At 37.1% G+C, this 27,634-nt stretch overlaps 1 protein-coding gene and 1 long non-coding RNA gene across 3 annotated transcripts in view; one reads left to right on the forward strand and one right to left on the reverse strand.

Annotated features, from left to right (window-relative positions):
* The first annotated feature begins 9 nt into the window (after positions 1-9).
* The window catches only part of ZNF654 (zinc finger protein 654), an 87,479-nt gene continuing 59,854 nt past the window's right edge, over positions 10-27,634 (forward strand). Inside the window, exon 1 of one of the 2 annotated variants that reach the window (XM_027552787.1) lies at positions 10-356. In XM_027552787.1, coding sequence (XP_027408588.1) covers positions 168-356 — 189 coding nt within the window. In that variant the 5' untranslated portion in view covers positions 10-167. The remainder of the gene's footprint in view (positions 357-27,634) is intronic. The other variant, XM_027552764.1, reaches the window with a different exon arrangement.
* LOC113899765 overlaps positions 15,886-27,634 on the reverse strand; it is a 77,871-nt gene continuing 66,122 nt past the window's right edge. Inside the window, exon 3 of the long non-coding RNA XR_003512987.1 lies at positions 15,886-16,125. This is a non-coding gene — a long non-coding RNA (uncharacterized LOC113899765). The remainder of the gene's footprint in view (positions 16,126-27,634) is intronic.

A 27,634-nucleotide genomic window follows, 5' to 3' on the forward strand; every position in this document is an offset into this window, starting at 1 on the left:
ACCGGGGGCGTGGGTGGGCGGAGCCGGAAGTAGAGCCAGCCGAGAGGCCCCTGTCCGGCTGGGGAGGAGAGAAGGGGGAGGGAACTAGAGGAGGAGGAGGAGGTTAGCCGAGGCAGCTACAGCGGCGGCGGCGCAGGGGTTGGTACGCGCTGGGCGGCGAGAGCCTCATGGCGGAGGAAGAGAGCGACCAAGAGGCCGAACGCCTCGGAGAAGAGCTCGTGGCCATTGTGGAGTCCCCGCCAGGCCCAGCCGGGCTTAGAGCTGCGAGCGACGGCAGAGGCGGCGCTGGCGGCGGCAGCTGCGGTGGTGGCGGCGTCGGGATCAGCAGTCGGGATTACTGCCGACGCTTCTGTCAGGTGAGGCGCCCGTCGACCGCCCGCCCGGACTTGTCAGCGGTCCTGGGCCTCCCTGCCTCTCCTGCTCTTCTCGTCTCCGAATCTGGGCTGTGTCCGGCGCTCGTGCCACCGGCGCAGCGAGGAGCGTTGAGGATGAAGCTCCCCCCTCCACCTATCCGGCTTGGGGTGGGGGTTGGGGGGCGGGGAGCGGGTTCGGGATGACCCGCGCAGGTTTAGGGTTGCGGAGAAAGTGAGAGTTTGTCCCGGGTGGAGGGGTTGTACCGGAGGGTCAGCTGGCAGGAAAGCTCTGTACTGACATGCCTCCCCTGCCCCAGACAGACCCCTTTCTGCCCGAGGGTCCCGCCTTTCTTGTGTTTCCTATCCTGTTTCTTGTCACCTCATTTGGAGTCTCTGGCAACATATCTTGCCTTCCCTTCTCCGCCCCTTGCCCCCCGTATTCTCCCCTTTTTCGGATATGGAAGGCGTGCCATCTCTCTACCGCCCCCTCTCCTGTCATCGCCACCCCTCCCCCTCTGCTAGGGTCTCCTGTCATCCCCTCACGAGATCCCGCTGGGCTAGTTCTCCAGTTGGCTTAGGCGCTGACCCACAGTGATTTAGTTACTTTTTGGAAGGTGGGGCTAAGGCCATGGGATTGTCATCTTTCCTTTTCTTACTCCTTTCCCCGATACACACAAGCTCTTTTCTAATAAACTGCTAATAGAGAAAGTAGCTTTCCTGAAACTATTGCTCTGGTTACATCACCACCACCCCCTCTTCCTTTAAATTATAGTGTATTTTATTTAGCCTGTGGAAAAAAACAACAAAACAGTGTCTGAACAGTGACAGTAAATTACTTACTTGGTCGACAGCCACAACGATTTGATGTATTTAGAACGTTTAAGCATAATCAAATATTAAAGTACCATATTTGTGCAGGGGTAGAATTTATGTAACGTATACATTTACATCTGCATATATTTATAGTTTAACATTTTGTTCTCTTTCATAGCACTATTATTTTGCAAACTCTTGGGAAAAAATTTAATTGCTCCTTTTCCATCTCATTCCTTTGTTTATTATCTTGGATGTATAGGATTCAAATCTTGGTTCCACTACTAGCTGTGTTATCTTAAACAGATTACTTAACCTCTTTGTGCCTTAGTTTCTTTACCTTCAAATCCGGATAGTAATTAAACGAGTGAATATGTGAAATCCTTTGGATCCTTTACATATTAAAGTTAGCCATTAATTTCATTCTGGTAGCAAGTAAGAAAGCTAAGCAGAAAGGAGCATCATGTTTGCTGAAATTTGATTTTATGTCTTTCCAAGCATTGAGAGATTGCTTAGAAAAAAGGGTGGGGTTGACATTTTCAGGGAGATTTCATCCCCTTCTTCTCCAAAATAGATAAGTTTGTTTGATGGTGGAAATTGTCTTGTTATACGGGATATGTGAGTTTTCTTTGGCATTGCTCTCTATTTAGCAACTTTCTTAAAAAAATTTTTTTTTTGTATTGGCATTCAGAATTTAAAGGTTGTATCTTTACAGAGCTTGTCCTCTATATTTTACATGTAGAAACCATGTTTTCAGTAGATTATTTACCTGCAGGAGTTTTAAACGGCTGTAAAATTGTTACAATTGATCTTTTTAATAGCATCACAGACAGAAAGTATCTTTATCTATATTTTGCTTTTTATATCATTAATGAGCATCTTGGCTTTGGTTACATTTAGCTTTGTAAATTTATTTGCTGTAGAATGCAAAATTTAGTTTGAGGGCCAGAACATTTTTGGAGAACTTTTAATTACTTTCCTTCTATTTCTTGAAACTAACTTTAAGAACAAATGAATAAATTTAGCTTGTGAAATACAGTGTCTGAATAGTGACAGTAAATTATTTTAAGAACAAAAGAAGTTGACTATTTTATAAAACCCCACTACATCCTAAAATATCCAAGGAAATAAAAGTAAACAGGAAGAGCTTTATATTGCTAAATTATGAGTGTTATACTGACATACTTTCATGTTACCAACTTTTACCTGAAATCTCATAACATATTTTATAATACTCTACATTACCAAAAGATCTCTTCTTAGGGTTCCTATCCTGGTTCCACCTTGGAGGTGAGCTTTGTGAAGTACTTTTTTGTGTTAAAACTTTAAGATGGAATAAAAGATTACCTGAATTAAGTTGCATTTTAAGACTGATTAATAGAATTCTAGTATAATAATTATGCTTTATTTGCTAGTAAGGGAATACAGTGTAATTCCTAAAGATTGTTTATTTTTAAATATTTGGTTTCCTAATATTCGCTAAGGGTAACTTGCCTTCATTAGTAAATTACTAGTTGTGAGTAATCCATAAAATAGATAACACGTACTTGAGTTGGTGACAGTTAACTCAATACATGAATTAAACACACAGCCTTGTAAAGTTGAGAAGAAAGGCTCTAATTTTTCTTCCTCCTATTAGAGAGAAATATGAATCAAAATTTCTTGGCAGTTAGTTGTGTGGGTGAAAGGAGAGGAAGGAACACTTCTTTTCAAGAATAGTTTTGTGTCTTACCACAGGGAAGAGTAAAACAGAAGACTGTAGATAATAAAAGTGAAAAATTATGCATGCATTCAATGCATTTGATGATAAACTTTCTATTTGAGAAACAATACTAGTAATTTAAAATCTCAAACTAAGGGGATAATCGCTTAGCCTATAACTGATTTTTGAGATGTTGGATTTGGGAGACTGAAAATGTTCATTTCCAGTTGCATTGGAATTGGCCCTTAGCTGATATTTAATTTGAGGATGAAAGGAAGAGAAATGTAATTTTTATTGAGGGCCTACTAACTCTTAAGGCCTTCATATAGGTCTTGTTACGCAAGTTACATTGTTGAAATTGAGGCCTGAGCAACTTAATTTGTCAGGTGAACAAGCTGGGATTTTTGGACCCAACCTTCGATTTTTTCTGAACTATAGATTGAAATTACAAATGAATCCTCAAATAATTATAAAGTGACTTTTATTTTTTTTTGGTCAAGTTGTACAAGAGAGAAGAAAAACTTACTGAAGAACTCAGGGAATAATGGATGGAAAATTTTTAAGGTATTCTTTCATTATGCCACAGTATAAAAAATATTCCAAGTAACAGTTAATTATCTCCGATTTCTTAGGGGCTGTGAACATTTCCCCCATACCTGAAGGCTGTGGTAATTCAACTTAATTTTGTTGCTAGATACATTGAAAATTTTTATCACAAATTATAAATTAAGTAAGTTAAAGATACCCTTCTTAGTTCAGTGCTAGAATGGATATAGTGAATGATATATAAGTATTTCTGAAAGCACTTCAATATGTTGATTAAAATAGACTTTAAAATCCTTTCTTATTATAGTGGGGTTAAATAGCCATCCCATGAGGATGTCATAAGTATAAAATGAGAGAATGAACGTGAGGTTCTCAGTACTATACCTAGCACACAGATAGGCTTAAATAGATAGAGGCTATTAATATTTCTCACATGTGAAGTCCTCTGAAGGTTTAAGAGGAACATTAGAGATAATCTAATCTGTAGGTCACTTAAAGTTTGTATCCTGCAGTAAACCTGAGAGGGAATTTAGAAATGTTACAATTCTAAATTGTTAATTAACTAGAAAAGCCAAATGTTCCTAATGAAGCACTAACTGATTTGCAAAAATGAGTATATTGTTTTTCAGATTTTATTTCTTGTAGCAGACATTGGGCAACATCTGGAGCTATTTGTGATTGTCTTACTTGGGGGCTTGCTATTGGCATCTAATGCGAAGAGGCCAGAGATTCTGAGCATCTTGCAATGTACCGGGCAGCTCTAACAGCAAAGAATTATCTGGTTCATAGTGGTCAATAGAATCATCGACAGAACTATCTGGTGCCAAAGTTGAGAAACCCTGCTATAACATTACTTTGGAACTCTTAGTGGATACTCTGTCTTGAAAGAAAGTATTTAATCATCTCATCAAATAATTTTAAGCAGCTAGCGTGCATCCTGGGTAGCAAGAAGGGCTTCCCAGGTAGCTCAGCTGGTAAAGAATCTGCCTGCAATGCAGGAAACCCCGGTTTGATTCCTGGGTTGGAAAGTTCCCTTGGAGAAGTGATAGGCTACTTATTCCAGTATTCTTGGGCTTCCCTAGTGGCTCAGATGGTAAAGAATCTGCCTGCAGTGCGGGAGGCCTGGGTTCGATCCCCGGGTTGGGAAGATCCCTTGGAGGAGGGCATGGCAACCCACTCCAATATTCTTGCCTGGAGAATCCCCATGGACAGAGGAGCCTGGTGGGCTACAGTCCCTTGGGTCGCAAAGAGTCCCACCCGACTGAGCAACTGAGCACAGCACAGTGTGTAGCAGGCACTTTAAACAGATAAACAATCTAACAGAAAAAGAGTTCACTTCATAGTTTTACAAACTACATGCTCATGCCTCTTTAAATTAAAACTTAATTGTTTTAGGAAAATACAACCCTATCTCTTAGTCTTGGTATAAAGTTCACATAATATAGTTTCTTGAGCAGTTACTAGGAGTATAATAATACATTTTTACTATTCCTGGAATTATTTGTTGATTTAGTTTTATGTTTTTGCATGTGCTTTGTTTATTAATAAGTCATATAAGACTTAAAATTGAGTTATTGCATTTTGCTGCTAGAAGAAGTTCAGTTCAGTTCAGTTGCTCAGTCGTGTTCAACTCTTTGCAACCCCATAAACCGCAGCACGGCAGGCCTCCCTGTCCATCACCAACTCCCGGAGTTTACCCAAACTCATGTCCATCGAGTCAGTGATGCAGTCCAGCCATCTCATCCTCTGTCTTCCCCTTCTCCTCCTGCCCCCAATCCTTCCCAGCATCAGGGTCTTTTCAAATGAGTCAACTCTTTGCATGAGCTGGCCAAAGTATTGGAGTTTCACCTTCAACATCAGTCCTTCCAGTGAACACCCAGGACTGATCTCCTTTAGGATAGACAGGTTGGATCTCCTTGCAGTCCAAGGGGCTCTCAAGAGTCTTCTCCAACACCACAGTTCAAAAGCATCAATTTTTCGGCGCTTAGCGTTCTTCACAGTCCAACTCTCACATCCATACATGACTACTGGAAAAACCATAGCCTTGACTAGATGGACCTTTATTGGCAAAGTAATGTCTCTGCTTTTGAATATGCTATCTAGGTTGGTTATAACTTTCCTTCCAAGGAGTAAGCGTCTTTTAATTTCATGGCTGCAATCAAGATCTGCAATGATTTTGGAGCCCCAAAAAGTAAAGTCTGACACTGTTTCTACTGTTTACCTGACTTAAATAGTTTAAATGAATACATATTTATTTCTCATATGAAAAGTCTTGAATGGTTAGTAGGAATGATATGGTAGCTTTATCATCATTTGTTCTTTCTTACTAGTCATCTTTATCGTCTATCTCAAGTTTGCCTCATGATCCAAAATAGTTGCTGAAGTTCCAAGCATCAAATCTCAGTTCCATGTAGCAGGAATGGGGTGTCTCTGGGGTAAGCCAAAAACATCTTGCTGTAAATTCTACTCAGTAGCTTTGATTTCCATCTTGTTAGCTAGTGCCATCTGAAAAGAATGTTACGATATATTTTTGTATTTTTCTCCTGGATAAACACATGCCTATGATTCCCTTGTGGATCAGCTGGTAAAGAATCTGCCTGCCATGCGGGAGACCTGGGTTCGATCCCTGGCTTGGGAAGATCCCCTGGAGAAGGGAAAGGCTACCCATTCCAGTATTCTGAACTGAAGAATTCCATGGACTAAGTCCATGGGGTTCCAAAGAGTCTGACAGGACTGAGCAACTTTTACTTTCACATGATTCTGTTAATAAGGAAGGAAGAAAATAAGAATGGATATTGTAGAGGCAACCTTTTTTTGTTTGTGTTTTTATTTTTCTTTTTCCTATTTTGCCACAGATTATAATAAAAAAATAGTGGTCATACTCTTGTCCTGTTCCTTCCCCACATAGTCCCCGGAAGTAGTCACTTGGCAATTCTTTTAACAAGTATGATGTTTACCTCCATGTTATTTATTTATTATAATTATTGTAATAATGAAAAACAAAACAAAGTGAATCCTAGACCTTGTTGGCTATATTTAGGGAGCTAAATACTTTGCTATTTTTTATGCTTTTTCTTTCCCCCTGGAGAAGGAAATGGTTACCCACTCCAGTATTCTTGCCTAGAGAATCCCATGGACAGAGAAGTTTGGCGGACTGTAGTCCATAGAGTTGGACACGACTGAAGCAACTTAGCAGTATGCTTTTTTTGGTTGACTTTCAGGTTGACTTTCAATTCTTTCAATTATGAAAGGTAGACTTTCAGCATTCAGTTCCGTTCAGTCGCTCAGTCGTGTCCGACTCTTTGCGACCCCATAAATCGCAGCACACCAGGCCTCCCTGTCCATCACCAACTCCCGGAATCTACCCAAACCCACGTCCATCGAGTCGGTGATGCATTGAATACTACTAATTGTTCATAATGACATTATTTGTAATAGCACATTATTAAAAATTAGCTAATAACAAAAGTTAGGAAAATGTTAAATTTAATGGAATCCTTTCTCCTAACAGTCATGTGTTGTTGTTTAGACTCTTGTGATCCCATAGAATATAGCCTTGCCAGGCTCCTCTGTCCATGGGATTTCCTAGGCAAGAATATGGGAGTGGGTTCCGATTTTCTTCTCCAGGGTCTCTTCCTGACCCAGGAGTCAATCCATGTGTCCTGCCTTGGCAGGCAGATTCTTTACCACTGAGCCACCTGGGAAGCCCCTAAGAGTCATTGTTTAAGGGATATTTATTCATATGGGAAATTGTTAGTCGCATTATAACAACAGAAAAAGACACTGAAGGCAGGTGATATCACTTTTGTAAATAAAAAGACCAAAAAAAAATCAAATTGTAAACAGTGGATAATTTATTAGTGATATATTTATAGATGAATATTTTTCTTTACATTTATTTTATTTTTTTGTGTTTGCTTCATTAAATCTACTATCTTTATAATCAGAGGAAAAATAAAATATAAAAAAACTTTTTATTTTCTCCCTATTTCACAGATTGCTTATTTTCTGTGAATAAATGCAAGAATATTTTGAGCATGATGAAATTTGAACTCCTTTGTTTCTCAAAAATATGTGAAATGCTTTTTTAAAAAAAATGAATTGGTTTATAATTTTAGGTTAACCAATGACAGCCTAAACTTAAATAACTTCTTTATATACAGTCTTGCATTAAAATATATATTCATTACTGCTTTCTAATAATCACCCATAACATTGGGTTAAAGAAATTTATTTCAGTTTTTGTAGATAAAATGGTAGAAGAAAATACTTTTAAATGAAGTCATTGCTTTAAAACTTCGAGTGATACCATTATTTTACAGTTCTGCCAAACAGACGTTAAGGCACTAATTGTACTGTTATTGTTGGCACTGATCTTTATTTTCTTGCCAAAATTTGATAAACTATACCTTTAGCAATTACAAATAAAAGCAAAAAAGAAAACTTTAAAGAAAGATATGGTAAAAGGTGTATATGTATTTGAAAAATAAAATATGATCAATAAAATATGGTCAATTAATATGCTATTTAAAATGTATATTGGGATTCCCTAGCAGTCTAGTGATTAAGACTCCATGCTTCCATTGCAGGGGGCATGGGGTCAGTCCCTGGTCAGGGAACTAAGATATCACATGGCTTGCAGCCAAAAGTTGTTGTTTTAATAAAGTATATATTAATATGTAATGAGCAGGATATTAGGCCATTTGAAATCTAATATAATTTATTAAAATACTAACTCTAGTTATATTTTTACAATATCTAGTCTGATTTGGAGAGTATTTTTACAGTTTGTAATTTCAAAGGAATCTAATACAAGGAAGTCTTCAGCTTCCATGTAATATGTATCACCTTTATTTTTTAGCTTATCTCTGACAGGTTGGTTCATCATTTCAGCTGTAAACTCTGTTCAGTAATAGGTCAGCTCTCTGGGATGAGACCCAATCAGCATCACCTGTTTAGCACTGTGGTGGAACACTTGGTGGCAACTAAATATGAGAGGAGGTCAATCTGTATAATGTGTGACATAAGATCCTAAAGTTCAGTATATTGACACTCATATACCAACCACTTAATACCTTCAATTCCCCAAAGCAGTGGTGAACATGAAAAACAGTTGAAAGGCTTTGTGTTTAAACAGTAGAAAAAAAAGTGATTGATGTTAGGGTTGATGCTTATTGTTTATAAAATTGGCCCTCCATATCCATGGCTCTATAGCCCCGAGTTCAGCCAACCAGAGATGAAAAAATATTGGGGGGAAAATTCCAGAAAGTTCCAAAAAGCAAAACTTGAATTTGCTGCACACTGGCAACTATTTACATAGCATTTACATTGTATTAGGTATTTAAGTAATCCACAGATGATTTAAAGTATTTGGGAGAATATGTGTAGGTTATATACAAATACTATACCATTTTAAATGAAACACTTGAGCACCTACAGATTGGGTATCTGTGGGTGGGGTAGAGGTTTTGGAAATGATCCTGGAACCAGTCTCCCAAATCCTGATGAATGACTATATAAGGCATTGGTCATATAGTGATAATCAAACAGGCACTGTCCCTGTTTTAGTGTATAGCTATAACTTTGATCAGGTCTATGAAGAAAAAGTATATATAAAATGCAGGCGCCTGCATTCTCGGGCAAGTTGACTTTGACTGAGATTCTTTGCTTTAGTTTGTTGAATTTAAGGTGTCTCCAAGGAGAGATCTTAAAGATGATTGGCTTTACATAATCCGGAGCTCAGAAGTGAGGTCTGGTCAGTCATAGTTGTGTGGATGGTATTTGAAGCCATGCATGTGAATGAGCTCACATAAAAAGATAATATAGAGAAAAAGACTTAGAAGTGAAGAAACTCCACAGTTAAATGGCCTATTAGAAATATTGAGACTTGATAAGTCTGAGAAAGATTAAAGAGCTTGGAGAAAACCAGGTAACTATGGTGAAACAGAAGATAAGAATGAAGGATGAAGTGAATGGTAATTGGCATCGAAAACTATTGAGGTCCAACCATTGAATTAACATGGAGATCTTTGGTGACTTTAAGCAAAGCTCTGTTTTCATGTAATTGATGGGAGCAGGAGTCAGACTGGAGTAGTTTGAGGAGTGGGAAGCAAAGATGTAAATAGTAATATAGATATAAAGGAGATGGGAAGATATGGGTGGAAACTGGAGAAATTGTGGCTTGAAGGTGAAGTTTTTTTTTTTATTTTTCCTAAAATAGTTGAGAATTGGTTGTGCTTAAAATTGGATGAGAATGATTCATTTGAAAGGAAGAAATAATGAAAGAAGAGATAATCTGTAAAATAAGATCCTAAAAGGGAAAGGATGATAAGATTCAAAGCACAAATGGAAGAGGTGCTTTGTATAGGAGTTTTGGGGTAGGTGGAAGCTTCATCTCTTGAGAGTATATGGGGGTGGTTAGAGATTTAAAGTGAACAGAAGTCTAAAATGGTAGCTTCTTAAAGAGAGAGATTTAATTGACCTGCAGAACCATTTGAGTTTGCTGATTTTGAGAACAGAGTGACCATTAGTCTGTATTTTTGTTCCTCAGGGCTTGTCTGGGTAGGTAAAGGCATGGAGAACTTGATGAGCTGTATTTATTCAGTGTTGAGTGATACACTAGAATTGATTAGTTAATTAACTTTGAGAGAGAAGGGGACATCCTCCTTTTCTGGCTACATTTATGGTAAAAGAGAAGTGAAAAGAGAAAGAAATTAGAGAAGTAGTTGTATCAGTAGATATTAATAGATGGGTACACAACATTGTTCTTTGTACCTTATCTATGTGTGTATGTATTTGATACTCTGATAAAACACGTACACAATTTACTAATACATAGTTCTATAACTGGAGTTTACTAAAATTAACCCATATCTGTTTTAGTTACCCTGAAGTTAAAACATTTTAAATATTCACTAACCACTTGTCAATGATTTGCTATGTGTGTGTTATATTTTTAGTTATCAGAAAGGTTTACTTATTTTATTGAAGTTTATGAATATAAGTGATATTTTGAGTGTTTTCTGTGTGTCAGATACTGTGATAAGTGTTTTACCTCTTCTGTCTCATTTAATCCACTACCCTATGTGGTATGTGCCATTATTCTCATTTTAAAGTTTAGAAAATTTTAGACTAAGAGAGATTAAATGGCCTAAGTCAGATTGGAATCTTGGCCAGTCTGTCAAGAGCCTGTATACTTAACCATTCAAGTATACATATATATTATATCTAGGAATAAGCATTCAGTATCTATTATAGTATCTGTGCATATATATCAGTATATACTATACTTAAGCAATTATTGAGTGGAAGTAGTGATTTAAAAATACTCAAGGCAGCAGAAACTAAAGATGTTCATGAATGCGAAAGAGAGAAAAAAACTAAACTTAAGCTATCAGAAGTTCTCTCTAATAAGTGATTTTCAAACTTTTTATTTTTTCCCCCAACCCACTTGAATGGGATATGCTTCTCTCTGAAGCAGTGGCTCACTGTAGTGGTCATTTTTAAAATGCAAGAGTTAGTGATGATTACAAACCTAGTAGTTTGAAGGCTGGAGGGTTATGGAATATATTTCAGATGTTTTTCTTAATGATTAAAATTTTAAAGTTTGTCTCTCCATATTATTTAGATTAACCTTGAATATCTTGAAATTTTACTAACGTAGAGCAGTGGCTGTGCATTTTTAGACTTTATTATCCTTTGCCATGTTTTGGAAACTTGCCAAAGATCTCTCAGGTTATAGAACTCATCAGTAAAGTCATATTCCATACACAATGAGGGTGTGGTGAAATGGATATCTCATGTTCAAATGATGGGAGCAGAAATCACCACAAGCTTTCTGAACCATAATTCATCAAAATAGATTAGAAACATTAAAAATAATTTGTACTTTTTGACTTACAACATTAATTTCTGAGAAATATAAATTTGGATATAAAGCAATTCATTGTAATATTAACTGTAATTAAAGGAATGAGTTGAAAATGAAAACGCAACCAGAACAGCTAAAACAGCTGAACATTTTTCAACCTCGTAAACTATTCAGCCTTAAAAAATGTTCTCAATGACTATATAATGACCTAGGAAGATAAAATATAATGACTAAAAAATTAGGTGGAAAAATTTGTTTGTAGGAAGACTATACAGTTTGAATATAGGCTGGTCCATTCTCACCAGATGCACTGTATTTTAGAGGGGGGTGGTGCTGTAAATAAAAATCAAATGAGCTACTTCACTAGAGACAGGATTTCTTGAAGATAAACTATAGGAGTCATTTGTGACTTCAGGAAGTCTGTGAACTCTAAAAGTATTTGCAAAAGAAGTGTACTTGCATTTCCTTGGTGAGCAAGTGTAAAGTTTTTGTTTTCTTCTCAGATTCTCCTAAGAATTTCAAATCTTACTAAACAAATACAGACCACAGTCATTCAGATACACCAACAAGTTATGAACCTTTGCTGCAAGCCACTGTGATATAAGCAACACTGCCTGCTTTTGCAAATAAAAATTTATTGGACTTTGCCCGTTCACTTCTGTATTTTCTATGGCTGCTTTCATGATATAACAGGGTTAAGTAGTTGAGATGGACAATGTGTGGCTCATAAACAGCTTTCTGGCCTTTTCAAAAAAAAGTATCTCAGCCCCTGTGCTACTTTCTTATTGATTCTTTTCTATAATCCTGTGAGATAGGTACTGTTTTTAATCTTCATTTTATGAATGGCACAGATGAGACTCAGAGAGGTTAAGCAACTAACCCCAAGTCACACGCTAGAAAAGAGAAATTACCAAGATGTTAATAGTGGTTATATGTGGGCAGAAAATGATGGATGATTTTTTTAATAATCCAGATTTACTACAGTGAGTGTATATAATTTATCAAGAGGGGAGGCAGTTGAAAAAAAAGTAGAACTGAGTTAGAATCTTAAAACTCATTCATCCTTTTTTATTATTTTAATTTCCTCCATTTCATCCCATGCTTGTGAAGAGCAAATATTCAATTTCTGCTTCCCTTTATGGGACTTAACTCTTACTATGCAGTCCTTTCTTAACTTGATTTTTTTGAAAAAAATATTCTATTTGTAGTTTCTTTAAAACTCTATATTAACTGAAGCCATTTTGTCCTTTAACTCCTTTTTTTTATTATTGTTTTAAAATTTTATTATTTTGAATTGCTAGTCTTTTCTTTTATTGAAGTATAGTTGATGTACAGTGTTGTACCAATCTCTGCTGAACAGCAGAGTGACTCAGTTTTACACATATATACATTCTTTTAAAATATTATTTTCCATTATGGTTTATCCTAGAAGACTGGATATAGTTCCCTGTGCAATACAGTAAGACCTTGTTGTTCATCCATTCTATATGTAATAGTTTGTATCTACCAACCCCAGATTCCTGGTGCACTCCTCTCCCCTGTCCTCTCCCCTACTATAAGCCTGATCTCTATGTCTGTGAGTCTAGTTCTGTGTTGTAGATAGGTTCATTTGTGCCATGTTTTAGATTCCACATGTTTTGCCCTTTAACTCTTGAGATTCTTTGTATTCTCTTTATATTTTGAACTTAACTTCAATAACTAGTAAGTGCTCATAACTCAATAGGTATTTATAAAATGCTGCATATATGCCTGTCTGACAGTATATATATATATATAACTTATTTTTTCTTAGTATCAATCTATTGAATTATCCTTAATTATCTTAGGCATAGATCTAGGTACATAAAGTGTTGTAGAAGGTATTCCTAAAAAAAAAAAAAAAAAAATTGGCTGTGTACTATGTGGAAAGTTTCATCCTAATGATTATAGGAGATTAAAGAAGGAAAAGTTCACATCCCCTTCCTTCAAGAAACCATATCATCTAGTAAGGGAGAAAAAGTTTATCTGACTGCTGCAATCACTGTCACGACCTTGATCCAAGCCATAGTCATCCTTCCTCTGGGAAATTTTATCTCCCTGCTTCTAGTTTTCTTGGTTCTTTTCTCCACAGAGCCAAGTGATCCTTTTTTTTGTGTGTCGGGTTATATATTTATTAGCTTGTAACATATTGTTTTTCTTGCAAAAGCATGAACATTTTGGAAATCTGCATTTAAAAACATAATATGTTCAATCATTTGTAAGTTTATTTTCCTTTTAATGCTGTTACTGTTTGATACTACTTAATTTTTTTTAAATTTTATTTTATTTTTAAACTTTACAATATTGTATTAGTTTTGCCAAATATCGAAATGGATCCGCCACAGGTATACATGTGTTCCCCATCCTGAACCCTCCTCTCTCCTCCCTCCCCATACCATCCCTCTGGGTCGTCCCAGTGCACCAGCCCCAAGCATCCAGTATCGTGCATCGAACGTGGACTGGCAACTCGTTTCATACATGATATTATACATGTTTCAATGCCATTCTCCCAAATCTTCCCACCCTCTCCCTCTCCCACAGAATCCATAAGACTGTTCTATACATCAGTGTCTCTTTTGCTGTCTCGTACACAGGGTTATTGTTACCTTTTAAAGACATAAGAGTGAGGTCTCTTCTAAACTAAACCTTCCATGTTTTTCTGTCTTAGGGTCAAAGCCAAAATTCTTGGAGTGGACTGCAGGGCTTCATGATCTAGCCTCTGTCTAGCTTTTTAACTTGTCTCCTATTACTTTTTGTCTCTGCTACTTACCTTCAGCTACTCTAGTGTTTTTGCCCCCTCCTTCAGCTTGAATAAGTATTCTCCTGCCTCTTGTTATGTCTGCCAGAAACACTTCATTTGGATCAAATGAATGGTCTCCTATGATTAATTTCACTAAGAGAAATTAAAGTCTAGAGTCCCAAACAGGTTAAGATACCAAATTTCTGCCTTCCTGGAATATTGCTTAATCAGAGCCATTGTGCCTGTCTGGTTAGGGCTGGGGAGTTTTCAGGAACTGTAGCTTGGTTGTCTTCTCACTGGGAGTGGCTTCTTTTGCACCTCAAAAGGAAAATCATTTAACCTCCAACCATACTTTTTTAAGAATCCAGAAGGTCAGTAGGGCAAAGGCTCCTTACACTACCCAGCCAACACCCGTTAAACTGAGAAACAGTAGTAATTCCTTGAACTTAGTACATAGTACAGTTGACTCACATCACTTTTGCCAGTAGGATTTAGTGGTATCACTAAAGATGAATATTAAAGGAAAGATGGGTGCACAAAAATCAAGGTATCAAGTCAGTTTTGGTTTCAACCTCACCAGGGTGCTAGTCAGTTATAGCAACTGCCAGTGTCTATAACTTGTAAAGTTTTACTGGGAACACTCATCAAACAGTTGTGCCACTCTATGCTTATGATAATTGTTTGAGAGGTGGAAGCACTTTACCTGAACATTTCTGCTTTCTTGAAAGCTGTTTCTGATCTTCTGTCTTGCAAAGTTATATATTTCATGAATGACAGCCCCAGGCACCAGGTCATACTTGATGTCTCTTTCTTAAGGTTTCCTTCATATTAAAAACTTTTAATTTCTGTTTTTTTATGTATTGTCCTGGAACTCCTGTGCTACAGTAAGTATAGATTCTGTTTAGTGGTATAGCTTCTTTACTGCCTTTTGTAAAGAGTATATCACTTACTTGTAGTGTGTAAAGCTCAAAGTACAATCTCTGCAAGGCTCCACAAGACTCGAGCCTTGCCATTACCATAGCTCTGATGTTCTGCCCTCGTCTCTGGATTTCTCTGTCCCCAGCCTGTGCCAAAACATTTTTAGCCTTGTGTTACTATGACTTTTGCCACTTGCCCTGAAATTCTTAGGCCTATTGAGCTAAAATCATAAAAGCACTCCTCTTGTGCCACATATTTGTATTATTTGGACAATAGCCATAATGAAATAAAGCTACTTTTAATATTTCTGATGTCTGTACTCATTGAAGATAGTATGTCTTCTGCCACTTGCTCCTCTAAATCCTTTCTTTATTCTGCTTTTAACTGTTCTGTTGTTGTCGTTCAGTCGCTCAGTCATGTCCGAATCTTTGTGACCCCACGGACTGCAGCACGCCAGGCTTCCCTGTCTTTCACCATCTCCTGGAGCTTGCTCAAACTCATGTCCATTGAGTCAGTGATGCCACCCAACCATCTTGTTCTCTCTCGTCTCCTTCTCCTCCCACCTTCAATATTTCCCAGCATCAGGGTCTTTTCAAATGAGTCAGTTCTTTGTATCAGGTGGCCAAAGTATTGGAGCTTCAGCTTCAGCATTAGTCCTTCCAATGAATATTCAGATTGATTTCCTTTAGGATTGACTGGTTTGATCTCCTTTAACTGTTCTAGACCTTGCATGATTTGTTCTACCTCACTGGCAGTGTAAACATTCCTTTTTGTCACATTCCTTTCAGCAGTGATTGTTGTTATTTAGTCACTAAGTTGTGTCTGACTCTTTTTGTGACCCCATGGACTGTAGCCCTCCAGGCTCCTCTGTCCATGGGATTCTCCAGGCAGGGATACTGGAGTGGGTTGCCAGTTCTTCCTCCAGAATTCCTGATCCAGGGGCGTTTCCTGCATTGGCAGGCAGATTCTTTACTTCTGAGCTACCAGGAAAGTCCTTCAGCAATGATAGGATATGCCATTTCATATAAACATTGTTGGTTTCTGTTTTTGTTTATATTTTAGCCTATTCTTAAGTTGGTTCCTCCTGTCTTCCTTTCCCTTTCTGTTTGCTTTTGGGCTTAGGTTTTATTATTCTTCAGTTATCTGTTATCTTCAGTAAGATCTCCTGTAATACCAGAGATGAAAGTCAAGGAATAGGGAATTTACTGAAAAGCATTCACCATGAAACAGATTTTGCCCATTCTTATCTCCAAGATTTAAGGAAATCTTACCAGCTCAACATCAAACCAAGGTTTAACCTCTTATTTTGCTTTTCTTCAGTTTTGCTTTTCCTGTCCATTCCCTGAGGCCTAACTTTGAATTCCTGGGGCATTTTTCTTTGTGACACTGTGCCATATCCTACATTGCCTCCTATAATAACTAGTAATTTGAAACGAATCTGAAATGCTTCAGGTATTCATTGATAATCTCTCAGTTGTTTTTTTTTTTAACCTTTCACATTTGTACAGATTTTATGTTACTGAATAGCAGTCTCAGTCTTCATGGTGTGTGATTTTTACACTTACTCTTATTATGTATTTTCTATTTCTTTAAAATACTGTTTTACCATAATTGGATTTCCATTCTGATTCACTGCGACTTCCACGCTTCAGTTTACCTCCTGTACCTCTGTTAGATACTTTTGGAGTCAGTCACTCTTCCTTTCTGATGAGTAACAGCTAAAATACATTTCCCCCCCAATTCCATCTTTAAGAATGCATAGTTCTGGTATATATCAGTATATTCTCGTTTTCTTTTTTCATATCTGACTAGTTTAGTTTCTGAAATTGAATTCATTCTTAAGAAAGTCCCACTTTTCTTCCATCTTAACATGACCTCCTTTTATTTTATTTTTTTTAACTCTTTCACTGTTATTTTGATTGAAAGTTAGTCACCTTTTAGAAACAAATTTAGTTCTTGAGACTAACCATACCTGGTATCTAAAGTTATTGTTAACCCTTTTTAGTTTCTGCTTTGAATGTGTAGTAATTCCATTGAGTTTTTCTTTTGCGTCAGTCTAGGAAAGTGATTTATGCCCCAAATAATAATTAAGATTGACCTTTCTTTATTTCTGCACTTAATAAAATCCACTGGACATCTTCATTGAACTCAAATAAAAGTTCATGTACATATCATTCTCAGAAGTTACTAGAGATCATATGACAGTGACTCTAGAAGCCTTTGGGCAAGTCACATGAATATAAGAGCTTTTCTCTGAGAACAAAATTAACAGGGATCAAAATAAGTCAGCTCATCTAAGACTAGTATTAATAATTTAAAGTCTAGACATTCACACACTAGTGTTCTAAGACCCATATGGAACTTAACTGGTTTTTCAGTTTAATTCTTTGGCTTGTGGACTTTGTTGAGAAACCAGACAGAAGGAACAAAAAAAGATTTCCACCTACTAGTATCTAAGAAACGTGTATAACTAAAGGACATTTGAAAAATTCAAAATATAATTATTGCCTCAACAACACCTGCAATACCATCATGCCAGGTCAGGCTGATTTTTTAAAACTGTAGTATAGTTGACTTAACAGTAGTTTGTGATAGTTTCAGATGTGCAGCATGATTCAATATTTCTGCAGATTATATTCCATATAGGTTATTACAAGATAATGGGTATAATTCCTTACACTTTATGGTATATTCTGTTGCTTATCTCTTATATATAGTAGTTTGTATCTGTTAATCACACACCCCTAATTTGCCCCTCCTGCTTTCCCTCTCCCATTTGGTATCTACAAGTTGGTTCTATATCTGTGAGTCTATGTTTTGCATAAACATTCATTTGTATTATTTTTTAGATTCCTTATATAGTATTTGGAATATTATCATATAGTATTTGGCTTTCTATGACATATTTCACTAACCATAATATTTTCTAGGTCCATCCACATTGCTACAGATAGCAGTATTTTTTTTTTAATATTTTTGTGGCTGGGTAATATTGCCTTGTATATATATGTCTCATCTTAATTTGGTCATTTGTTGATGGGCACTTGGGTTGCTTTCATATCTTGGTTACTGCAAATAGTGCTGTGGATATTGGGGTGCATTTATCTTTTCAAAGTAAAGTTTTGTTTTTCCTTTCCAGATATATACCTAGGAATGGAATTGCTAGATCATAGGGTAATATGGTATTCTTTTTTTTTTTTTTTTAATTAATTTTATTTTATTTTTAAACTTTACATAATTGTATTAGTTTTGCCAAACATCAAAATGAATCCACCACAGGTATACATGTGTTCCCCATCCTGAACCCTCCTCCCTCCTCCCTCCCCATACCATCCCTCTGGGTCGTCCCAGTGCACTAGCCCCAAGCATCCAGTATCATGCATCGAACCTGGACTGGTAACTCGTTTCTTACATGATATTTTACATGTTACAATGTCATTCTCCCAAATCTTCCCACCCTCTCCCTCTCCCACAGAGTCCATAAGACTGTTCTATACATCAGTGTCTCTTTTGCTGTCTCGTACACAGGGTTATTGTTACCATCTTTCTAAATTCCATATATATGCGTTAGAATACTGTATTTATGTTTTTCCTTCTGGCTTACTTCACTCTGTATAATAGGCTCCAGTTTCATCCACCTCATTAGAACTGATTCAAATGTATTCTTTTTAATGGCTGAGTAATACTCCATTGTGTATATGTACCACAGCTTTCTTATCCATTCATCTGCTGATGGACATCTAGGTTGCTTCCATGTCTTGGCTATTATAAACAATGCTGCGATGAACATTGGGGTACATGTGTCTCTTTCCCTTCTGGTTTCCTCAGTGTGTATGCCCAGCAGTGGGGTTGCTGGATCATAAGGCAGTTCTACTTCCAGTTTTTTAAGGAATCTCCACACTGTTCTCCATAGTGGCTGTACTAGTTTGCATTCCCACCAACAGTGTAAGAGGGTTCCCTTTTCTCCACACCCTCTCCAGCATTTATTATTTGTAGACTTTTGGATCGCAGCCATTCTGACTGGTGTGAAATGGTACCTCATAGTGGTTTTGATTTGCATTTCTCTGATAATGAGTGATGTTGAGCATCTTTTCATGTGTTTGTTAGCCATCTGTATGTCTTTTTTGGAGAAATGTCTATTTAGTTCTTTGGCCCATTTTTTGATTGGGTCGTTTATTTTTCTGGAGTTGAGCTGTAGGAGTTGCTTGTATATTTTTGAGATTAGTTGTTTGTCGGTTGCTTCATTTGCTATTATTTTCTCCCATTCTGAAGGCTGTCTTTTCACCTTGCTAATAGTTTCCTGGTATTCTTATTTTTAGTTTTTCGAAAAACCTCCACACTGTTTCTCATGTTGGCTACATCAATTTACATTTCCACCAAGAGTGTAGAAGAGTTTCCCTTTCTCCATATCCTCTCCAACATTTGTTACCTGTAGACTTTTTGATGATAGCCATTCTGACACGTGTGAGGTGATACCTCATTATTGTTTCGATTTGCATTTCTCCTATAATTATCTTTATTGAGCATCTTTTCATGTGCCTGTTAGCCATCTGTATATCTTAGGAAAAATGTCTATTCAGGTCTTCTGATCATTTTGTGATTGGATTTTTGTTTTTAATTGAGTTGTATGAGCAGTTTGTATATTTTGCACACCCCTTGTTGGTCACATAATTTGCATTTATTTTCTCCAGTTCTGTAGGTTTTTTCCTTTTGTTTATGGTTTCCTTTGCTGTGCAGAAGCTTTTTAAAAAGTTTAGGTCTCATTTGTTTATTTTTGCTTTTATTTCTTTTGCCTTAGTGGCCATGCCAAATTGAAGTCAGATGCAGGGTTCTGCTTAGCCCATGCTAGTTAAGACTTTGTCATGTACACACACATCTGTGGATATCACCAGGTGCAGACAAATGAAGAGGTCTGTTCACTCCACATGTTAATTTGATATTCATATACATTTCCACATATTTTGGAGTTCCCTTGTTTTAATGTTTACACAGGAAGTTTTATGCCAGTTTTCATGTTTATACAGGGAGCATTTAGTATATTGCTTTCCCTAGTGAGTTTGGAATCAAATGAAGAATTGAAAGGTACCAAAATCTATTAATAGCTATTCAGGCATGAAGTTATTTTATTTGTATTACTGTATCTAGGATATACTTTATTTGTCAATGAATATTGAACAAAATAGTTGAAACTCAGCAATAGCTTTTGAATAGGTTTTATTTGTGAGTGACTTATATGCTTACTAATAACAGTGAGTAAAATTTGTTGTAATTTTACATCTGGAAACAGTTAACCAGTTCATACTGATGCATTGAAATAGTCACCAGAGTAAGCTTAAGCTTGCTGGCTATTTTTTGAAACAAAGTGTACTGGTAATAATAGCTATTTGTTATTATCCTGGATTTTGACATATTACCTTAGTTCTTCAATAGCTCTGTGATTAATATTAAATTCATTTTACTGCAAACTTAGATTGAAAAGGTTAATAACTTCGCTAATGTTACACAGCTAATAAATGACAAAGCCTAATCTGTCTTGATTCCAAAACCTGTATTCTCCCCACAGTGCTGGCAATCTACCTGATTTATTTTTCTATCTGACTACAAATGAAACCCATAGGTGAGGGTAAATCTTGGTGTGTAGTTAGGTAATAAGATAAGGAAAGTAAATGTATTTATATTATGAAATAGCATCCAGAAAATAAGTGAGAACATTGAAATCTGAGGGGAAAGTTTGGAACAAAAAATTTTGTTTTTAAACCTAAAAAGTGAACTAATTTTATATTTGTAGAAAAGAATACACTTATCAAGCTCAGGAAAGTAACATTGTATAATATCCAGTAAATTACAGCCCTTATTAGAAAGTTACCAGTTTTGCCACTGTTGCTCTTTTTTTCCTTTGTTTCAGGATGTTATTTCTGATCTCGCATTGTGTTTAGTTATTAGTGTCTTCCACTCTCTAGCAGTTCTTCAGTTTTTCCTTTCATGACCTTTGCATGTTTGAAGAGTACTGGTCAGGGTGGTGTGTTTTTTGTTTTTTTTTTTTTTTTTTGGTAAAATATCCTATAGTTTGGATTTGTTTGAGGATTTCTCATAATTAGAATTAGGTTTTTGCATTTTTGGCAAAATTACCACAAAAATGCTTTTGTCTTTCTTGGAGCATCATATCAAGAGGTTTATGATAGTATGCTTTACTAGTTATTGATGCTGTTTACCTTGATGGCTTGGTTAAGTTTGTGAGGTTTCTCCACTTAAAGATACTATCTTTCTGTTTTTAGTTGATAACAGTCTTGTGGGAATTGCTTTGAGATGGCAAATCTTCTCAAATTTTTCACCCACTAATAATAGCATAGATTTGTGGTTCTTGTCTGCAACATTCATTGCTATATATAGTATTTGCCTAACGGTGATTCTCTGTTTCTCTCTTTTTATTGATACGTATTAATTGGTATTCTGCTGTGAGGAAAAGCAGTCTCATCCCTAACTTTTATTGATTAATTAGATTATTTCTATCAGTAGAGACTCATGGATACCATCATTTATTTTGTTGCTCAAATTGTTCTAGCTTTAACTGCTCAGAGCGCCTTCAGGTTGGCTCCCATCATCTTATATTCCATCACTGTTTCAGCATTTCAGTACTTTCTGGCAGCACAAAGTGTTCAGGTCTTATCTTGATATTTTCCCTGTTCCATCTCTGCTGGAGGAGGGCTTGAGCAGCCCAAGTTCTTTGTGCGTGAGGAGACCCAAGGATATTGGAGAATAGTGTTTAGAAACAAAGATTTGGGTCCTAAGTATGTGTACTTCTACTGAGGTGTCATTGCTCCTAGGCCCTCTCAATGGACAGAGCTAGGAAATATATTTATATATACACACATAAATATATGTGTGTATATAAGCTATATTATAAATGAATAACCTAATGATACTGAAAGGGTTAGGGAAAAGACTATTTGTTACAATGTTTATTTTAGGTATTTAGAAGATTAAAAGATTTATTCAGTGCATAGATTGGGATGTATTATAACCATTTTTTGAAGCTCTTAGAGTGATTGTGATGTGGCTTAATCACATGACAGAGTACTAACCACTAAAAGATCATGGCCATGGTATGTTAGATTTAAAAAGTGGGTGGATTCACTGTAAGCAAGTAATGAAATTAACATTAGTGAACAGCTCTGTTGACACCTGTGAAATATATGAAATAATGTTGATGACAGTGGGAGGTTTCAGGTAGGAGAGTGACATGGGTGCGAATGGCCAGCTAATAGAAGTAAAGTCATCCTGGATACTGTGTTAATGATATTAGTCTATTATAACCTGGATTTAGATATTGGGATTCTTTTGCTTAGTGACAAACTAGTGTTTGGCAGTCTTCACTGTTGTGTTAGAAAAAAGGAGAACTCAGTTAAGAAACATAATCTTATTTTAGTTGATCACCTTATATTTTAGGGGTTCTTAAACTGCTGCGTTTGTGTTATTTTTATACATTTGTGTGTTAGGCAGCCCTGGCTGCTATAACAAAATATCCTATTTCTAAATACAGTCACACTGGGGTTAAGACATCATTCAATACATGAACTTTAGGGGAACACATTTCAGACTGTAGTAATTTGGATGATGTATTTTAATGTTCTTAAATAAAGTATGTAATTCTCTATACAGCAGTTCTTTATAGAGTGACAGTAAAAACTGTTACTTATTAGAATACCAAAGAAAATGACAAATATAATAAGGTGTGTTCCTCGCTGCACAGTAGCTGAGTAGAGTACCTTCATATTATAATGTCATGGGATCAGCTCTCATTAGTTAAGTGCTTACTAATAAGTTATAGTGCAGGAGAAACATTTCAGAATAAAAAGACAATGTAATGTAAAGTTTTATATATTTTAAGGAAAATATTTATACAGAAGTGTTACAGTGAATATTATAGTACAGTATTAGTATCTGGCATGACATTAAACGGCGTAAGAAGATTGTCAGTCCTCCATATCTGTGAGTTCCACATCTGTGGATTCAACCAACTGTGTATTAAAAATACTTGGAAAAAGACCCAGAATGTTCCAAAACACAAAACTTGGATTTGCTGTGTGCTTGCAACTATTTACATAGTACTTACACTGTATTATGTATTATAAGTAATTTCAGAGATGATATGCAAATACACTTTTATATAAAGGACTTGAGCATCTGTAAATTTTGATATGGGGTGGGCGATCCTGTCATCTGAGTTAAATTCACCCATTCCAGTCCATTTTAGTTTGATGATTCCTAAAATGCCGATGTCACACTTGCCATCTCCTGTTTGACCACTTCCAATTTGCCTTGATTCATGGACCGAACATTGCAGGTTCCTATGCAGTATTGCTCTTTACAGCATCGGACTTTACTTCCATGACTAGTCACCTCTACACCTGGGTGCTGTTTTTGCTTTGGCTCCATCTCTTCATTCTTTCTGGAGTTACTTCTCCACTCATCTCCAGTAGCATGTTGGGCACCTAACGACCTGGGGAGTTCATCTTTCAGTGTCCTATCTTTTTGCCTTTTCATACTGTTCATGGGGTTCTCAAGGCAAGAATACTGAAGTGATTTGCGATTCTCTTCTCCAGTGGACTATGTTTTGTCAGAACTCTCCACCATGACTCGTCCATCTTGGGTGGCCCTACACAGCAGTTCATTATAGGGGACTTGAATGAAAAAGTAGGAAGTCAAGAGATATGGAGTAATAGGCAAATATAGCCTTGGAGTACAAAACAAAGCAGGTCAAAGGCTAACAGAGTTTTGCCAAGAGAACACACTGGTCATAGCAAACACCCTCTTCCAACAACACAAGAGAAGACTCTAAACATGGATATTACCAGATAGTCAATACTGAAATCAGATTGATTATATTCTTTGCAGCCAAAGATGGATAAGCTCTATACAGTCAGCAAAAACAAGACCAGGAGCTGACTGTGGCTCAGATCATGCACTCCTTATTGCCAAATTCAGACTTAACTTGAAGAAAGTGGGGAAAACCACAAGACCATTCAGGTATGATCTAAATCAAATCCCTTACTATTATTCAGTGGAAGTGAAAGATCTATTCAAGGGACTAGATCTGATAGAGTGCCTGAAGAACTGTGGATGGAGGTTCGTTACATTTTACAGGAGGCAGTGATCAAGACCATCCCCAAGAAAAAGAAATGCAAAAAGGCAAAATGATTGTCTGAGGTGGCCTTACAAATAGCTGAGGGAAAAAAAAGATGCAAAAGGCAAAGGAGAAGAGAAAAGACATACCCATTTGAATGCAGAGTTCCAAAGACTAGCAAGGAGAGATAAGAAAACCTTAGTGCGAAGAAATAGAGGAAAACAATAGAATGGGAAAGACTAGAGATCTCTTCAAGAAAATTAGAAGATACCAAGGGAACATTTCATGCAAAGATGGGCTCAATAAAGGACAGAAATGGTATGGACCTAACAGAAGATATTAAGAAAAGATTGCAGGAATACACAGAACTATACAAAAACGATCTCCATGACCCAGATAATCATGATGATGTGATCACTCACCTAGAGCCAGACATCCTGGAATGTGAAGTCAAGTGGGCCTTAGAAAGCATCACTACAAACAAAGCTAGTGGAGCTGATGGAATTCCAGTTGAGCTATTTCAAATCCTAACATGATGCTGTGAAAGTGCTGCACTCATTATGCCAGCAAATTTGGAAAACTCAGCAATGACCACAGGACTGGAAAAGGTCAGTTTTCATTCCAATCCCAAAGAAAGACAATGCCAAAAAATGTTCAAACTACCACACAACTGCACTCATCTCACATGCTAGTAAAGTAATGCTCAAAATTCTCCAAGCCAGGCTTCAACAGTATGTGAACCATGAACTTCCAGATGTTCAAACTGGATTTAGAAAAGGCAGAGGAAGCAGAGATCAAATTACCAACACCTGCTGGATCATCAAAAAAGCAAGAGAGTTCCAGGAAACCATCTATTTCTGGTTTATTGACTACGCCAAAGCCTTTGACTGTGTGAATCACAACAAACTGTGGAAAATTCTGAAAGAGATGGGAATACCAGACCACCTGACCTGCCTCTTGAGAAACGTGTATGCAGATCAAGAAGCAACAGTTAGAAGTGGACATGGAACAACAGACCAGTTCCAAATTGGGAAAGGAGTACGTCAAGGCTGTATATTGTCACCCTGCTTATTTAACTTATATGCAGAGTAAATCATGAGAAATGCTGGACTGGATGAAGCACAAGCTGGAATCATGAAAGTGAAAGAGGAGAATGAAAAAGTTGGCTTAAAACTCAGCATTCAGAAAACTAATATCATGGCATCTGTTCCCATCATTACATGGCAAATAGATGGGGAAACAATGCAAACAGTGAGAGACTTTATATTTTTGGGCTCCAAAATCAGTGCAGATGGTGAGTGCAGCCATGAAATTAAAAGACACTTGCTCCTTGGAAGAAAAGTTATGACCAACCTAAATAGCATTGTAAACAGCAGAGCCATTAATTTGCCAACAAAGGTCCATCTAGTCAAAGCTATGGTTTTTCCAGTAATCTAAATGGATGTGAGAGTTGGACTATAAAGAAAACTGAGTGCCGAAGAATTGATGCTTTTGAATTGTGATGTTGGAGAAGACTCTGAGACTCCCTTGGACTGCAAGGATATCAACCAGTCCATCCTAAAGGAAATCAGTCTTGAATTTTCATTGGAAGGACTGATGCTGAAGCTGAAACTCCAATACTTTGGCCACCTGATGCAAAGAGCTGACTCACTGGAAAAGATCTGATGCTGGGAAAGATTGAAGTCAGGAGGAGAAGGGGATGACAGAGGATGAGATGGTTGGAAGGCATCTCCAACTCGATGAACATGAGTTGATGGAAAGGGAAGCCTTGCATACTGCAGTCCTTGGGGTTGCAAAGAGTCGGACATGACTGAGCAACTGAACTGAACTGCGGGATCCTATAACCAAACCTCTGCAGATACTGAGGGCCAACTGCTTGTAAATTTCAACTAGTTTTATTTATTTTCCTTCATGTGTATTATGGGAAGCCTATTGGAAGTACTGCACACAAGTAGTTTTATTATTTTGGATTCAAATGGATCAGATGGGGTATTAATAGCTGAATCTTGGTGAATAAGGGAAGCTACAATGATTATAGAACCTGAAAAAGTAGAAAGGTTCTCTTCTAAGGACATAAACCCAGCCCATAAATAGGAAGTGAATAAGGTTCTAAGTAGAAATGTATTAGAGCAAACTAAAGATAGAAAAATGTGAGTTTGTTAGGTACCTATTTTTAATGTGGCACCAGAGAGGTGTTATGTGGGCCAAAAAAAAAAAGGCAATAAAGTTGGTCAAACACTTTAGTGAAGAGAAAATTTAAATCCAGGAAACCACCATTTACATGTTCCTCCTTTGTTTTGCCTATGGTGGTTTGGAAAAATCTGTCCTACTTGGGATCATCATAGTTAGTAGTAGTTTTTAATTCCCAGGTTAAGAAGTACTAGATAATAGAAGGGGGATACAAGTTCATACAGCTGATGCTCTCTAGCTTTCTCCTTTATCCACACATGTTCCTAGAAATATTAGAGACATACTAGCACCTGGTATGAAAATTTGGAATTGTCAAAGAACTGTGAAAAGTCAGGGATTTTATCTAAGGTAGATTGCCATAGTTTCACAAATGCCGGCCAAAGAAGTGAAACTCCTGGGTTAGAGATAGCAGACTCTTGTTACTTTTATAGCACAACAAACAACATGAGCTTCAAGTTCATGGTGGTTCCCTTTGCTTCTCAAGTATCACAAAGGTAATGTGAATGGTCCAAGTGAATCCTGAACTCATAGTATGTTTATATCACAGCTTAGGAATCCAAGCTTCAGTTCAGTTTCAGTTCAGTCGCTCAGTCGTGTCCAACTCTTTGCGACCCCATGAATCGCAGCACGCCAGGCCTCCCTGTCCATCACCAACTCCCGGAGTTCACTCAGACTCACGTCCATCGAGTCAGTGATGCCATCCAGCCATCTCATCCTCTGTCGTCCCCTTCTCCTCCTGCCCCCAATCCTTTCCGGCATCAGAGTCTTTTCCAATGAGTCAAGTGACTCCTAATCTTAAATCCCATGGATAGAGGAGCCTAGTGGGCTACAGTCCACAGAGTCCCAGAATAGTGGGACACAACTTAGTAACTAAACAACAACAAACAACAGCAATATTTTATAATAGTGGGCAAGCATATCTGCCTGACCTTTGCTCCAGAGAGAGCCATTGCTTTGAAGACAGACATCATCTCTGTATTTCAAGGCTGTTTCCTATAAACTTCTTTGAAAGGATGAAGGCAGTCTGGGTCTCTTTTAAAACTAGAAATACAAGGACCCATGGAAAATTACCTCTAACAGGAAGTGATGAGTATGAAAAGTCCTTGAGCTCTAAATGTTCATGGCTGTTCTACTCTTCTCTAGTTTTACCAGCTTTAAATCAGGAGTTGGCAAGCTTTTTCTGTAAAGGAGCAGATATTAAATATTTTAGACTTTATTAGCCATATGATTTCATCATAAAGACTCAACCTGTTATAGCAGGAAAGCAGCCATAGATTATATAATATGTAAATGCATAAACCTGGTTATGCTGCAGTAAGAGTTTATGGATATTGAAATTTGAATTTCATGTAATTTTCAT

Source organism: Bos indicus x Bos taurus, chromosome 1 (assembly GCF_003369695.1).
Source record: "Bos indicus x Bos taurus breed Angus x Brahman F1 hybrid chromosome 1, Bos_hybrid_MaternalHap_v2.0, whole genome shotgun sequence".
NCBI lineage: Eukaryota > Metazoa > Chordata > Mammalia > Artiodactyla > Bovidae > Bos > Bos indicus x Bos taurus.